The sequence below is a fragment of the Sus scrofa genome, chromosome 15 (genome assembly GCF_054392235.1).
Source record: "Sus scrofa isolate SSC_HxYL_T2T_F1_AM1 chromosome 15, Sscrofa_HxYL_maternal_Yorkshire_Landrace_v2.0, whole genome shotgun sequence".
Taxonomy (NCBI): domain Eukaryota; kingdom Metazoa; phylum Chordata; class Mammalia; order Artiodactyla; family Suidae; genus Sus; species Sus scrofa.
Window position 1 is genome coordinate 147,674,529 of NC_139397.1, and position 16,407 is coordinate 147,690,935.

Sequence of the window (16,407 nt, forward strand, 5' to 3'; positions counted from 1 at the left end):
GGGGGAAGGTCGCCCAGGGCCAGCCTGGCCCGGAGGGGAGCTCAATAGTTGTAGCAGCACCAGTGGGACTGTGGTTTGAAGCCAAGTAGTGATGACCCCAGGCCTTGTTATCGCTGGTCTTACTGATGAAAAGGTCTTTTTTCCCAGCTGTTAAGAGTTTCTTGAATTTTCCCTGTCAATCACAATTTTTGCTTTGCCCTCCGTACTTTATGTGGTTTCTGCTCACAGTCCTTCCCCTGCCCGTATTTTTATGGACCTGTTCTCATTCCATACGGGGGTTTTTGGGGCATCTGAGCACAGGCCACCCCCACCCCAGCTGCCCCGTGTGACGGCTGGGGCACAAAGATCTCCGGCCACCCGTTCCCCCGGGGACCACGCCCGCCTCCTGGACATCGGGGTGATGGACAGTCCTCCTCGCTCGCCCGAGCTCCAGGCCAGACCCGGGCCCCCTCCTCTGGATGTCCCTCAGCTGCACGTCCCCACCTCTGTGTGGTCACTGGTGCCGCCTCTGCCCGGCAGCCGAGACAGAGACCCCCAACCCTGCCACTAACCAGCCCCAGCTCCCAAATCCATCTCCCGGCATACAGTGTGGTTCAGGCTTCAGCTTTTCTCATGGGATAAAACCCCCAGAGTTCCCGCTCTGGTGCAGCGGAAACCAATCTGACTAGTATCCATGAGGATGCGGGCTTGATCCCCGGCCTCCATCAGCAGGTTAAGGATCTGGCGTTGCCGTGAGCTGTGGCATTGGTCGCAGACACATCTCGGATCCTGCGTTGCTGTGGCTGTGGTGGAGGCCAGCGGCTGTAGCTCCGATATGGGAACTTCCATGTGCCGCAGGTGCGGCCCTAAAAACAAAAGGAAAATAAAATAAAACAAAACCTCCATCTGACCAGGTGCTGATCACGGCCTCGGCGGGGGGGGAGTGAGGCTTTCTCAGCCTGGTGCACCTGCACCCCCCACCCCCCACCCCCCGCCGCTGGCTTCCTCTCTGGTGAGTCCCTCCCCCCTTACGCAGTGACTGTCGAGTCTACTTGCAAACCCCACCCCCCCTTTTTGAGGAAGGCCTGCATCCCTGGACCACACGCTTCCTCTGAACCCAGAGCGGCTGCTCCCAGCCCCGCCCCCATGCCGCTGTTTCCCACATAACAGCATCAGACAGGCCGGGATCTCAGCTGTGTTGGTTTTCACCACCCAGAACGTAAGATTTTAAGGTGTTCTTTTCCTATACATTTTTTTCTCCGCATAATTAGGAAATGCTACTGTCTTTGGTTTCATTGTTTTCAAGTTAAAACAACTCACACAGGACTCCTTCATTCATTCAGGGCCACCTATGACTTGGGCTGGACGTCCCTGTTTTCCTTCAGTGTCCTCCCCCCCCAACCCCACTGCACCCCCCCCCACACCCTCACCTCCCCTCACCCACCCCTCCACCCACGCCCACCCCTCACCCCCCAGGCCCACCCCCCTGCCCCCCTTCGCCCCCACCCTCTCCTCAGGACTTCCTTTCTTTGGCCTCAGGCCCCCGGGCCCCTTCCTCGCAGGCTCTGCCCTCTCCTTTGCGATACTGCCCTTCTCCGGTGCAGCCAGCCGCTCATGGCCTTTGACCTCCTGCCTGTCTGACCTCTGACCTCCCCTAATTGTGGTTCACAGGTCACCGGCTCAGCCTCATCTGCCTGGTGGCCGCTGGCTGCCCTCTACCACCAGCGCGTGGCGGGCACAGGGGGTCTGGGCCTGTCGTGCTTGGAGCCTGCCGTCTGCAGGCCCGTGAGGACTCAGCCTCGCCGGGCTCCAGCTCGCTCAGGGGTCCTCCTCCTCCCGCCCTACGCTCCCTCTTGGGCACGAGGTCCCGGTCGTGGGGCCCCTTTCCCCCGTCCTTGGTGGCCTCGGCTATTCAAAGCCACCCTGAGGCCGAGAGCACCCACCCTGACTTCTCCCTTTGATCCAAACCTGGATACTCAAGGGCGCCAAGGCTCCCAAACTCAAGACTCAGCTGGGGAAGCGGCGCCACCACCGGGCTGTGCCAACCGGAAGTTCTCCCTCCTTCTCGCTCCACAGCCCCAAGTGTCCAGCTGGGTCCCTGATTTCCCTCCAGGACCCCCGGCCCCGACCCCCACCAACCCACCTTTCTCTCCTGAAGTGCCCCTCCCCCGCCGCCCCTCCACGCAGCAGCCGCCTTGAGCGCTTAAACATCCGTGAGATGGAGTGACTGCCCGACACACTGAGGGTGGAGCCCGACACCTTACCTGGTTCTGGCTCCCAGTCAGCCTCTGCCCACCTCTCCACGCGCACTCCCATCAGGTCCCCCAGCTCGCCGCTGGCCTCCCCGCCTTGGACCTTGCTGCCCCAGGGCCTTTGCATAAGCGGTTCCCTGTCAGGTGACTGGCTCCTCCCTGTCAGCCAAGTCTTAGCTTAAAAAATATCACTCATCTGAGAGTCTTCCCTGACCTCCAGCTGGCAGTGGGCAGGTGGTCCCGGCCATCGCGTAACCCCGTTTTACTGCCCCCAGCCAGGGCCACTTCCTGGCTGTGTGTTTGTCCATCTCTGGCCCCGAGATGGTGGCTTCCTGGCACACGGTAGGAGCTGAATTAGGATCTTTGGAACAAATGAACCGCTTAGAAAGCCAGCAGAGACCTGGACTGACCAAAGGAAAGGAGAAGTGTGGGCAGGGACAGGTGGGTACCTGGACCAAGAGCTTGAGGCGTGTGATCCTCTGGAAAGGCAGGATAAGGAAGGAGGACAGCGGCAGCCCCCTGCACTTGGGGTCCAGCTCCAGCTGTGCGATCAGCTCCCGAAAAGCTGCCTTCTCCTGGCTGGGGACATAGAGACAAGACAGACAGTGGGTGTGGGTGGCTGGCTTGCAGGAGAGGCTTCATCCCCAGCCACAGCCTCATAGGAACCAGACAGCCGACGGGCACGGAAATCACGTCAATTTCTTCTCTCTCTCTCTCTCTGTGGCAGGTAAACTCTTCGTGTGCAAGTCAAACAACAATAGGGGCTTCACATACCTGGCCCATGAAGACTTAGCAAAATATATGATGTGTGGGAAAGGCAAGAAGTCCTCGTGTGGCCAAGACTATGAATCATATGCGTAATCTGATGGTTTGCCCAGCAGGAAACAGTGGCAAGGTAAACCCACGTAGTGACAGGCGCAGGTGGCAGGCTGGGTTGCGGGGGTTACCTGTGCTACTCCTGCTGGGCAGGGGTGTCTCCCCTGCAGACAGGTGGGCGGTGGGAACCGCTATTGGGGATGGGCTAGACAGGGCATCCCTTGGGACCCAGAGAGAGCACTCCATGGACCACGGCCACGGACCCCTGGTGCCGCAACATCTGGACTCCTGTTCTCCTGTGTGATTGTCTTCTCAATGTTTGTCCTCAAAACTGGCATCCTCAGTCCTTCAAATCCTGATTTCAAGCCCCAAACATAAAACACCCAAAGCCCTGAATGCTCCGTCCACAGTGAACTACATGGCTCGATGGAAAGACCCAGCAAAGCCTAATGCCCAGTCCTCACTACTTGGTGCGCTGGAGCCTGCGGAGACCACATCAGCTGCTAAACTGCTGTTGAAACGTGGCCCAGAAACGTGAAGAATTCCCAAGAGGCAAGTCAACGGAAAAATTCTCTCATTAGGGAGTTCCTGTTGTGGCTCAGCAGTAATGAACCTGACTAGGATCCATGAGGTTGTGGGTTCAATCCCCGGCCCTGCTCAGTGGGTTAAGGATCCAGCGTTGCCACGAGCTGTGGTTGTGGTGTAGGCTGGCGGCTGCAGCTCTGATTGGACCCCCTAGCCTGGGAACCTCCATATGCCCTGAGTGCAGCCCGAAAGAGCACCCGAAACCCCAAGACAGTTTACAAAATGGGCAGATGAGTAAATTCCAGGGCTTTGTGAAAGAAGCACCCAAAGACTCCCTCCTGCCACCCTTGACTTTGTCCCTAGTTCGAGCTGCTTTCCTGCCGTCTTGGGCCGGGCGTTGTCCTCCCGGCCTCCGGCTCCCGTTCCTAAACCTCACCGCCTGGACACAGCGAGCACCAAGGCTGGCTGGCCCGGGATCAACACATCTCTTGGAACATGCCAGGCCTGGACGCCGTCTTGGGAAGGCAGAGGGGCCACCCTCAGGGTCGGCGGGAGAGGAGCGGGGCCCCGCGGCCGCACTCACAGCAGCTGCTTGTAGGTCCTCTCCTGGTAGGTCTGGTTGCTGACGTAGGTGATGTAGACGGAGAAGTGGTTGGCGGCGTAGCGGTACACGATGTCACACACATCCGAGATGACAATGTTCTCTTCCATCCGGCGCTCCAGCTCCAAGAGGAACCTGCGGGGGGCTTGGGTTGAGGGGGCTGGGCGGAGACACTCAGGACACGTCTCCACTGAGCCAACCAACACGACAGGATGAGGTCCCAGCAAGGGGGCACGTTCTGTCATGTCAAGGAACTCGTCGTTCAGCCTTTTAGGCGGATCATCATGTTAGGAGCATTTTAATTTCTCTTATGTTTTAGTTTATTTTTTTTAGGGCTGCACCTGTGGCATATGGACGTTCCCAGGCTAGGGGTCGAATCGGAGCTGCAGCTATCGGCGTATACGCCACAGCAACGCGGGATCTGAGCCACATGTGCGACCCACACCACAGCTCACGGCAAAGTCCGATGCTTAACCTACTGAGCGAGGCCAGGGATCGAACCTTCATCCTCATGGATACTAGTTGGGTTCATTTCCAATGCGCCACGACGGGAACTCCAGGAACACTGTTATTTTATTATTATTATTTTTTTGATAGGCAAGAAATAGACTTATTAGGATAGGATGCTGGTGAGAGATGTAAGCAGGAAAGCAAGGAGACTCTGACCCAGGGACATTTTTAAAAGAGAGAGGTCTTCCCGCCTTGGCACAGTGGGTTAAGAATGTAGGAGCTCGGGTTGCTGTGGAGTGAGGGTTCTATACCCGGCCTGGGAACTTCCATATGCTGCCAGTGTGGCCATAAAAAATAATAAAAAAAAGTAATAATTAAAGAGAGAAACTTCATCTTTTAGACACGTACTAATGTATTTACAGATGGAAAGGGAGTTGCTTCTGAACAATCCTGTGGGGGCGGGGCAGGGACGCAGGTGCAACTAGCGGCCGAAAGGTGGGCCCGTTACACTGGCGTCTCGACATCTGCATGTTTGGGATTTTCCATAATAAGATACACATAAATACCTATGTACACAGACACCCCTCCCCCGGTGGGGGTGAGCAGCAGAAGCCAAGTGGTCTCTGAAGCTGCTCTGGTTTCAGTCAGCTCTCACCTTCCCAAGCCCACTGGGTGGCGGCTGCCACAAGCTGCTGCTGGGGGGCTGCAGATAGAAAGCTGGGGTGTCCGTGTGGAGAGTCCACAGAAAGCCACACCTCTGTGTCACATCTCAACGGGCGGGATTGGACCCGCTGATAAAAGCCGAGTTCTGTACTTTGAGCTACAAACATGCACAGCCTACAGGGAAAATGGGAAGTGGGTCGTTTATCCGAACAGAATGCCTGGAGTTCACTTCCTCTTTGCAAGAATTACTCCCCAGGAGTTCCCGCTGGGGCTCGTCGGTGATGAACCTGACTAGTTTCCATGGGGCGGGGGTTGGCCCCCTGGCCTTGCTCCGTGGGTTAAGGATCCGGCGCTGCCTGCCGTGAGCTGAGGGGTAGGTCGCAGATGCGGCGCGGACCCTGCGTGGCTGTGGCTGGACGTGACCGGCCTTGTGGCTGGGAGGGGGCGGGTCTTTGGGTTCACGTCTTTATTTGTATCTCACAGAGAAAAGTGAACACGGCAAAGCAGACGGGCCGGCGTCACCAGCTCCAGCCGCGCCCAGGCTCACCGCTCGCTGACGCCCATGACGTCCAGCACGTTGGAGAAGAGGATGTGCGCCTCCGACGGGTGCAGGAGCTTCTTCAGCCGCTCGTTCTCCACGAAGTGCGACACCAGCAGGCTCAGGCTTTTGTAGTAGGAGGCCTCGGAAGTGACCAGCTCGAACATGGCCTGGGACACGGGGCAAAGCGGACGAGAGGAGGGCCGGAGGTCAGCACCCAGGACCCTCCTCCCCTCGCTCTCAGGCAGAGGAAAAGCTTGTAAATGCGGAAGGAGGGAGTTCCTGTTGTGGCTCAGTGGGTTTGGAACCCGACGAGTTCCCGCGAGGATGCGGGATCCATCCCTGGTCCAGTCAAGTGGGTTAAGGATCTGGCCTTGTTGTGAGCTGGGGTGTAGGTCGGCAGCTGTAGCTCCGATGCACCCCCCAGCCTGGGAATGTCCTTATGCTGCAGGTGCAGCTGTTAAAAAAATAATAATAATAAAAGCATGAATAAAGAAATAAATACAAGTGAAAGGAGAACGTGTCGGGGTCGGCACTGGCCAGGGTGGGTGGACGCCCATCCAGAGACCACTCGCCCCGCTCACAAGAGCGAAGCCGGAATGGCCTCGTGTCCCAGCAAGGACAAGGTCAAACATGAGAGGTCAGCCATCCATCAGAGCCCGACAGCCACGAAGAGCGTTTCCTGGTGTGGAACGGGTGGCAAGTCAGCAGGAGAGGGAAGCTTACTTCTGCACGCCCAGAAAGACGTCTGGATGGAAACAAGCCATGGTGTCAACCACGGGTGGCAGCAGGGGGTGGAATTTTGGGGTGACTTTTACTCTTTTACCCTTTCAGCTGTCTGAAAGTTGAAGAATGGGCATTATATTATTTCTTTCATGGTCTGATTTTTTTTTTTTCTGCATCTACAGCACGTGGAAGTTCCCAGGCTGGGCATCGAACCCGTGCCACCATTGTGGCTTGCACCACAGCTGTGGCAACACCAGATCCTTCACCCACTGCGCCACAAAGGAATTTCCTTTCATGGTCTGTTCAATCGATAAAGCAATTTTCATTTTGAAAAGGAGAGAAAGAAATCCATAATCCAATAAGCTTTTCGGAGGCCCCTTCATTCTCCGAATCCTGCGTGTTACCTGATTATGGAGCCTATCAACAGCCCTAAGTGCAGCTCCAGTCCCTCAAGGGTCGTCTGGGAAGCGAAGGCAGAGAAAGATGCCACTCAGCCTCCTTCCTCGCTCACGAGCAAACCCATGGCCCTTCCTGACACCACCTGGGATCAGCCCCACCTTCCTTTCCCCTCCTCTTGCCACTGTTCCCTGATCTAGGGCGGGCTCAGCTCCTGCCACTGCTGCCCAGAAGGGACAGTGTAGTGGGGTGAATTGTGCCCCCCCAACACTGTGTCCACACCATAACCCCCGGTACCAGTGAGTGTGAACCTATTTGGCAGAAGTATCTTTGCGGATGTAAGTTAGGGATGCCAAGATGAGCAGACCATCCTGGGTTGAGGGTCCAAATGCAATGACAGGTGTCCTTAGAGGGGAGAGGCAGAGGAGATGACACAGAGATGCAGGAAAGAAGGCCATGTGAGGACACAGGCAGAGACCGCAGTGATGCTGCCTCAAGCGGAAGAGGCAGAACTGCCAATACTTTGACTTCAGGACTTCACAACTGTGGGCAAGCAAGTACCACCCAGGAAACAGACACAGACGGGGGGGGGGGGGGATGGAAACCAGACAGCGAGGAGCCCAGGGGGCCCTTGACCCCTCCTCCCAGGGTCCCCACCACCCCACATCCCACTCCTTTGGCCAGAGCCCTAACTCAGGGCTCAAGGCTCTGGCAACAAAAGCCAGAGCTCCCGGGGTTAGGAAGGATGGTGGCAGGAGGGGAGGGGGGGGGAGGGGCCAGCATGTGTTCCAAACACACCAGGCTCTTTCTGTCTTCATCCTCACAGGCCCCCTGGGAAGGACATAAGACAGTCCCGTTTTACTAAAAGGAGACAGATGCAGAAGTTAAATAGCGCCCCTGACGTTACTGCTGGAGGGTGGAACATTCAACCCAAGGTCTTTCCAAGTTCTGGGCCCTGCCCACCACCACCGACGCCTGCGAGTTAGACGCCAGCCCAGCGAGGATTCAACAGCATCTGCAGGCAGCCTGCAGGGCTCTGCCATCCACCCAAAGCTCGGACAAACAGGGGACCTGGCAAATTCCTTCCTTCCTTCCTTCCTTCCTTCTTTCTTTCATATTTTTAGGGCTGCACTCGCAGCATATGGACATTCTCAGGTTAGGAATCTAATCAGAGCTACAGCTGCCAGCCTACACCACAGCCACAGCAATGTGGGACCTGAGCTGCGTCTGCAACTTATACCACAGCTCATGGCAATGCCAGATCCTTAACCCACTGAGCGAGGCCAGGGATCAAACCCGCATTCTCACAGATACTAGTCGGCTTTGTAACCTGAGCCACAACAGGAACTCCCAAAGCACTTTAAACAGGCGACACATTTGTAAGCTGGGGACGCTTCCTTCCCAGCATAAACCTACCCAGCACCGGTGAGAAAGTTCACACAGCCTCACTCCAGGGGGGCCAGCAATTACAGACCATGGGCCACCAGCAGCCAGAGCGCCCATGGCCTCACTCAAGACGGTGACAGTGAGACGAGGTGCTCGCACAAGCCCGTGGCCTCTCTGTAACTGTCCCCAAGCCACGGATGCTTGGTCTGCTTCAAGGTACGAAGCCATACAAAGCTCATCACGCTGGCCTCACTCACGGTGGAGCTGAGGCCTCAGCCCGGAGGGCCCCAACCTTCTGTGCTGCCCCCGTCCACCCAAGCCCTGCCTGGCCAGGCCAAGACTGAGCTGGGCAGGAAGTTTCCCGAAGCCTCTCTGCTACAGATGCTGAAAACAAATCACTCTCCTGCCGCTAAATTTAAGTTTCTTAAGAAAATGTCAAGCCATTGCCGCTTGCAAGTTCTAAGCAAAAATAACTAAAAAAACCCCCCCTGAACTGAGCTGGATGAGTGTTGCAGATACAAGAGAGAAAAAAAACTCCCTGCCCAGGATAGAGCCCCGCAGAGAAAGGCGTGTCTGCCAGACCTTGTCTCTCGAGGGATGCCTGGGATGGGCCAGGAAGGCCCCCTGGACCCTGGGGGCTGACAGCATCACCGCCCAGATCGCTGGGGGGACGAGGCGGGCAGGGGCAGGCGGGCTCCTCAGCCGCTGACAACCGCGGGCGTTGGGCCTGAATCACCGCTAATGGGTCCCGGCTGTGCCCATTCACCACAAACTCAGCCCCTCTGACTCCGTTTACAGCGATTAGTCATCTGTGGATCTTAGTTTTCCAGGGTGTTTGTCTTCATTTCATATGTCAAATGAATCGCCACGTCAACCGGCTGTCTTCTCATCAATATTATTTTTACTTTCAGTCATTCAAGCCCTTGCAGGGCGTGGGGGGCTGGCAGGGACCTCACTCGGCCCTCCCTCCATCCACGTGTCCCCAGGTGTGTGCGGCCGCTGCTCTCCCTGGGAACGTGGCCTCTGGGGCTTCCATCCTGGGAGAGGAGACAGAGGAGACAGAGCAGACGGGGCGGCGGTGGCGGGGCGGGGGGGGGGGGACGTGCATCCCGTTGGTGTGAAGATGCTGACAGCAGACGGAAGAGTGTGTGTGAGTGAGCACACGAGGAAGGAGCGTGTGAACAGGTGTGTATGTGAGTGCACATGAGAGCGAGCTTGTGAGTTCTGCAGAGATCCGTCCTTGGGAAAACCAGCCACTGCCCTGCGGCCAGCCGTGTTCTCAGGGAGCTCCATTAGGCTGACCCGGATTTTTTTTTTTTTTTTTTTTTTTTTTTTTTGCTTTTTTAGGGCCACACCCATGGCATATGGAAGTTCCCAGGTTGAATCAGAGCTGAAGCCACTGGCCGACACCGCAGCCACAGCAACTTGGGATCAGAGCCACATCTGTGACCTACGCCACAGCTCACGGCAACGCCCGGTCCTTAACCCACTGAGCGAGGCCAGGGATCGAACCCGCGTCCTCATGGATATTAGTCGGGTTCTTAGCCCGCTGAGCCACCACAGGAACTCCCAACCTGGATGTTACGGATCACGGCTTGGTCCCCCAAAGGCGCTTGGTGCTTGATCAGTCCGCGTGGTATTTGCCAACAGTCATGCTCTGCTTCCTCGTTTTTTTCCACCCCCGCTACTACTAAGCCCACCTCCTGCCTGGGTTCTTTGCCAAGGGTAAGATCCGGTCAACTCTGGTCATTTCTTTGAGGGGCCTGTCCAGGTGGTTCTGCAGCCGGTGAGGGCTGTGCTGGGCCTGGCATCCACCAGGAGTGCTGAGCGCCTTGGCCTTGGAGTGGTGAGCCAGGCCTCTGCCGTGGGGGGGACCACTCCATCCCAAGTCAGCGTCAGCTTCCCCAGGATCACGGTCCTCAGAGGAAACGCCCAGCCTGGGTCGGCCCATCTCAAAGGCCCTGGCCGCCAGATATCTGGGGTCGTCCATCCGACATCCACGCGTTTCCTTCGTGGGACCTCGCGTGCCTCACGGCCGGAGCCCTGGCCAGAGGGGCAAAGGGCCTGCACCACGAGGTGATGTTGGGTCCGAGTCCCCAAGTGTGACCTGTGCAGGGAAGGGATGAGGACATAGGTGGAGGTGGGAGGTGGGGTGGCAGAGCGGGAGTGGAGGGGGGAAGGCACTGGTGGCCAGGCCACCAGAGGGGCCACGTGGGGCACAAAGGCTCCGTGCACAGTTTTAAGTCCATTCTGCTGGCCACCACGTGGGCCAGAACCACACAGTCCACGTTCCAGAGTCCCCGAGGGCTGTTCTCACAGCCTCCCCGGCCGGCCTGAGGATGAGAGGCCACGCCCGTCTCCCCACAGGCCTGGTAAGCCCTGGATCTTGTTTTTCTCCGTAAACTTGGATTTTTCTCCAAAGAATGGAAACAACATATCAGAGAAATCACTGGCGTTCCAGCTGGGACCAATGGATGAGCTGAGAAGGTTCAGCTTTTCGGTAAGAATCTGCTCCTGCCAGGGGAGTCCAGAGACTTCCAAGCCTGCAGACCCCAGGCCAGGTGTGAACAGAAGATGCCTGAGGACACACAGCCAGGCCCCCTCCCGTGATGCAGCCCAGGCCTCGCTGCTGTTTGGGTTCGGTGACCTCACGGGGCCTTGGGCCTGGGGCGCCCCCCAGGCAGGCCCACCCGGATCACCCTGGTCAAGCAATGCCCTTGAAGAAACAGAGGAGACCCGTGAGCCGTCAGCAAGGGGATGACAGAGGAAGGTGCCAAGGAAAGACGGGAGGAAAATGCAGCCTGCGTCTGATCAAGGAGAGTGAAGAACTGCCCTTAACACACACAGGACGCTGCGCGCTAAGAACTCTGCTTATCAACGCAGAGCTCCTGAGATCTGAGCCGGCTCCGTCTGTGGCACCTCACTGTCCACCTGGGTCCTCCCTGCCACCTCCCCTGCCTCCAGGCCCCCCGGACATCCCCGCTTCTCACAGCGTCGGTGAAGCTCGAGCTGAACGGTCCTCTGCTTCGCTCTTCGCCTGCGCCGTCTCCTTCCTCGAGCTCAGGATTCTCTGCAGGTGGGAGGTCACTCCATCCTGGTTTGGATGGTTTTTGGTTTCCTCCGACCTCGGTGTTAAGGATGCACAGCTGGCTTTGGTGCCGTCACCTTTATTACGACGCCGTCCTGCGGCAACCAGGGCACCTCGGCGGGTTGACTGAGAACAGACCCTGCCCGCCACCTCCCTCGCTGCTGCTGCTGTCGTCTGGGGCCTTGTGGGCACAGCCAGGAAGCACAGGCATCCCCGCGCCCCTAAGGGTTCCAGGAGGCCCCTTCGCCTCCACCCACATCCCAGGCTCCTCCCAGGGCAGCCGGGCAGTGGCCAGGCCTGGGCTCCTGTCTGGGTGGATGAACAGGAAAGATCTTCTCCGGGAGCCTGTGTTTTTCCATCTGCTGTGGACGGAATTGTGTCCCCCAACTTCATACCCGGAAGACCTAATCCTCCATGTGACTGAATCTGGAGATGGGGCCTTAGAAGAGGTAGTTATGATGAGGTCATGAGGGTAAGGCTGGGGCCTGATCCAGGACGACTGGTGTCATTATAAGAAGAGGAAGAGCCAGAGTTCCCTTCATGGCTCAGCGGTTAACGAACCCAACCAGGAATCACACAAGGATGCTGGTTCGATTCCTGGCCTCACTCGGTGGGGTTAAGGATCCGGCATTGCTGTGCACTGTGGTGTAGGTGGCAGATTTGGCTCAGATCCCACGTTGCTGTGGCTGTGGTGTAGCTCTGATTCAACTCCTAGCCTGGGAACTTTCATATGCTGCAGGTGCAGCCCTAAAAAGGCAAATAAAAAAAAAAAAAAAAGGAAGAGTTAAAAAAAAAAAGAGTTCCCTGGTGGCTCAGGGGGTTAAGATCTGGCATTGTCACTGTCTGGTGATTGTGACTCTAGTTATTGCTGTGGTGTGGGTTTGGTCCCTGGCCTGAACTTCCACATGCCACAGTGGCAAAGAAAAGAAAAGAAAAAGGAAGGGTCACCAGGGGTGCAGATGCTCAGAGGAAGGACCACGTGAGGCCCAGTGAGAAGGCAGCTGCCTGCAAGTCGGGGAGGGAGGCCTCAGCAGGATCCACGCCTGCCGTACCCTGGTCTTGGACTTCCAGCCCCAGAAGTGAGACACGAACGTCTGTGGTTTGTCCCCTGGTCTAAGGCATCATGAGGGCGGCGGTGCTGGCTGAGGCACCGCCTGCTTACCCAGCCGGCTCTAAGAACTCCGTCCTCTCCATCCCCGGGGCTGGACATTCGGTCCACCTGCCCTCCCCACATCTGACCACATCGAGGACTGGAGGCCCCTCCCGGCACAGGACACACCCCCCTCAAGGAACAAGGCCAAGTCGGACGTCTTCTAAATTGCTGTACACGAGGCCCGGGGCCAGAGGACAGAGAAAGGAGACCTTCGCGGCTGTAGGCGCCCAGGTCGCTGGCAGGGGGCGGGGGTTTAGACCAGAGTGACCCCTATTCGCCAAGATCCTCTAAACAGCTTGTGCTGCTGTTTTGCAAGGACTGCTGACCGTGCCCTGATGCCCCTTTGCCAGGCTGGGTGTCGCGCTCCCGCCAAACCCAGGAAACCCTGCCGTGATCCTCTCTTAGTCATGCCATCCCCGCCACATCGACGAGTGTGGCGCTTCGCTGGTGAAGGTGGCCATCAATGTCCTTGTCCTTTCGGCCTTGTCTCTGCAGGGTTATCAGAGATAAACGGCACTGTCGGGCGAATAATAGTAACAGCTGCTGTTTGTCCAACTTGTAACCCATGCATGGCGGGACGCTGAGCACCACGTGTCACCTCCCTCGGTCACGCTACAATTCTGGAGGTCAGCCGACTGTCCCTGACAATGGTGCTGAGGCCAAACAGCCCGTGAGTGGTAAAAACCAAGGTTCACACCCCACCCTTTCGACTCCAGGCCTCCGTGCCTTGACCGCTCTGGGTGTTTGAGAGGCAAACACCCAGGCGGACCGGGGAGCCCACAGGCTGGAGGTGGCGCCAGGCTGGGGACCCTCTCCTGGTGGGTCGGTCTGCTGTTATTTATGCAGAAGCTCCCTCCTTCCCGTCCTAGATGATCAGCTCTTTCTCGATCCTTCATGTCTTTGTAGCTTTACATGGTGCTTTCAAGTAGGTGCTTGAAAATAAATTGAAGGGGAGGTCTCTAAACCAGCCCTCGGATGTGAGTCAGCCTGGCGTCGGGTCAACCGGTCGCACAGGTGGATGAGTCAGGCCCATGACTCACAGCTTCCCCCCAGAGGCTCAGCTCCCGGGCTTCTCCTCCTCTGCTCCCTCTGCGTCTCTTCACAAGGACACGGTCAGCTGTGCCTGTCATTCGTCCTCCTTCCCTGGCTCCTGCTGGACTGGACATCCGATGTCCCACCTCCTGTACCAAGTGGCTTCCGGAAAGGCCTGGCTGCAGTGCAGCACCAAGCAATCCCCAAGGGTTTACTGAGCACCTGTTAGGAGCTGGGGCTTCGGGCACTGGGAACCTGAGACCCCTGCCCCAAGAGACTGCCGGCCCAGGAGACCACCGCTGCTGGGGATCCGGGGTCCCTGATGCTGTCGTGACCTCAGCTCTCCTTCCACAAACATGTGCCCAGAGTCACCCCCAGGGAGTGGCTGGTCTCCAGGCTGGGGACACAGACATGCCACAGAGGACACAGCTTGGGCACAGCCAATGACAGCTCTGCGGCGGTGCCTGCAGTGGAGTGGAAGGGGGCCTCGCCATGGTGGGGGCAGAGGGGGCTGGGCAGCCGGGGAAAGTCAAAGAACTGATAAGAATTAGCCAGGCAAAGGGGAAAACAATCCAGCGTTTCTCAGCCTGGTCCCGAGACCAGAGATGACTGTGCAAATGCAGATTTCCAGCCCCCCCAGACCCACGCATAACCTGTCCCTAAACAAGATGCTCAGGTCATTGGGTGGCATGGCGGGGTCTGAGGACCCCAGGCGCCAGGGCTGGGGGCCCCCAGCCCCAGAGCCTCCAAGTATACCTTCCTTTCACAATCACTAAGCATTAGGGCACCCGCCTTCACTGTTGGTGCGTTTGCTTTTGCCTGGAGGGTGGGAGGAGGCGGAAAGAAAGCTGGGTGAGACTGTCCAGGGGTTGGGGTGGCCTCCCCTCGGGCTCAGGCCACCTTCGAGGCAGTGGGATGTCACAGCCCAGGCGCCAGCCAGCCTGCCCTCTGTGGGAGTCGTGACCCCGTTGGTCGGCTGACGCCCAAGCCGTGGCTCAGGATGCTCAGCCCCATGCAGCCCACATACCCCAAGGAAGCCAGAGGCCCCGAGGGCCTGCGGCCGCCCAGCTACAAGGCCAGCTGCCTCCCTCTCCTCAGGGGTGTCGACAGGAGCCGGGGAGGAGTGTCCCCCCGAAGAGGCCACACCTGCCCTCTGCCTTGGGCCCTCACAGTCTTGCTGCAGTGGCGGCCACCTAGGGGGATTCGCATGCTCACTCTGCCAAAACCTGCTTCCCTGTGACCTGGCTGACAGGCCCAAAGCGCTTCTCACTTCTTCGGCCAGGATAATGGCAATGGAGCTGGATTCCAGAGCCCCAGCCCAGGCCCGCTGCAGCGGGGTCTCTAGGAGGGGCAAGGAGGGGCAAGACCGAGGGCCTCCACGGGGGCCATGGAGCCTCGGCGTCACCTGGGGTGACAGCTACTTGGGGGCTGCTGCTGTGGCACTAGGAGGGTTGCAAATTAAATGTGAGGTGGCATGCAGGCTTCGGGATACGAGTGCACCCCCACACTGCCAGCTGCCCAAACCCAAGCCCTGGCAAGTGACATCTTCCCACGATGACCCGATGGCTAAGATAACTTACAAAAAAACCACATACTAAAATCGATAAAACGCTGAAAAAGACACATGCTTGAGAAGATGCTCAGTCTCATTTGCAGTAAGAGAAAAAGGCAAAGTAAAACCACAGCGAAATCATGGATGCTCCAGCAAGCTGGCCAAGATAGACTCGGATGCTGAACCACATCAGTGGTAGGGATTCGGCTCCCTCACGTCCAGCTGAACTGGGAACACAGCTAGGCAACAGCTTCTCAAAATTTAAAAAGTAGCAATCTTTGGAGTTCCCGTCGTGGCTCAGTGGCTAACAAATCTGACTAGAAACCACGAGGTTGTGGGTTCGATCCCTGGCCTCGCTCAATGGGTTAAGGATCCAGTGTTGCCCTGAGCTGTGGTGTAGGTCGCAGATGCAGCTTGGATCCCGCGTTGCTGTGGCTGTGGTATAGGCCGGTGGCAACAGCTCCGATTAGACCCCTAGCCTGGGAACCTCCATATGCCGCGGGTGCAGCCCTAGAAAAGACAAAAAAAAAGTAGCAAACACAAGAGTTCCACTTAGCAATTCCCAAAGTATTCCACTGTATAGCTCCGTCTTTTATTATTGTGAATTATGCTGCCATGAACTTCCTGGATAGACAATATTTCTAGATGCAGATGCCCATCAACAGGGGGCTGGTTAAAAACTGATGGAGCATTATAACCACGGGGGCTCCAGAAAGCTACCAAACAAAGAGAGAGAAGAACAAAAAGAATGAGGAGCTCTGTCTGGGCTGATGTGGAAATAATATCAAAACATACTACTAAGTAACAACAAAAAAGCAAGGCACATCACAGTGTAATATAGTTAGCCATTTGTGTAACACACATATATACAAACACACACACACACAAGCCCTGAGAGCGGGGGGGGGACTTTTTTCCTCTGTAATTTTCCTTTGAAATACTGTTTGCTTGGTTTGCACTTTATATCGGGTGCAGATGAGTTATCCAAAAGAGTTTTTTTTTTTTTAACAATGATAGATGCTAATATTGTCACCTTATTAAAAGCAGTATAGGTGTGCCTGCTTTTAAAGAAAATAGAACAGGAGACAGCTGATGCTTTGGCGATGGCTCCTGTCCATCTTTAAGCGTGGGGCAAAAATTCCTGCTGCCTCCCAATTTGGGACTAATTTGCTGAACTGTTAGAGTTTATCCTAAAGAGACAAACATAGGAGTCAATGAAGGCTGCTTAATAAAATAACCACGACTTCATT

General features: G+C 56.9%; 1 protein-coding gene across 3 annotated transcripts in view; it reads right to left on the reverse strand.

Annotated features, from left to right (window-relative positions):
- The window catches only part of NGEF (neuronal guanine nucleotide exchange factor), a 126,692-nt gene that overhangs the window by 9,070 nt on the left and 101,215 nt on the right, over positions 1-16,407 (reverse strand). For 2 of the 3 annotated variants that reach the window (XM_021074904.2, XM_021074905.2), the window contains 3 exons: positions 5,834-5,994; positions 4,156-4,308; positions 2,681-2,810 (listed from right to left, as the gene is read on the reverse strand). In XM_021074904.2, coding sequence (XP_020930563.2) covers positions 2,681-2,810; positions 4,156-4,308; positions 5,834-5,994 — 444 coding nt within the window. Of the gene's footprint in view, positions 1-1,161; positions 1,341-2,680; positions 2,811-4,155; positions 4,309-4,449; positions 4,692-5,027; positions 5,995-16,407 lie in introns of those variants that run through there. The other variant, XR_014830285.1, reaches the window with a different exon arrangement.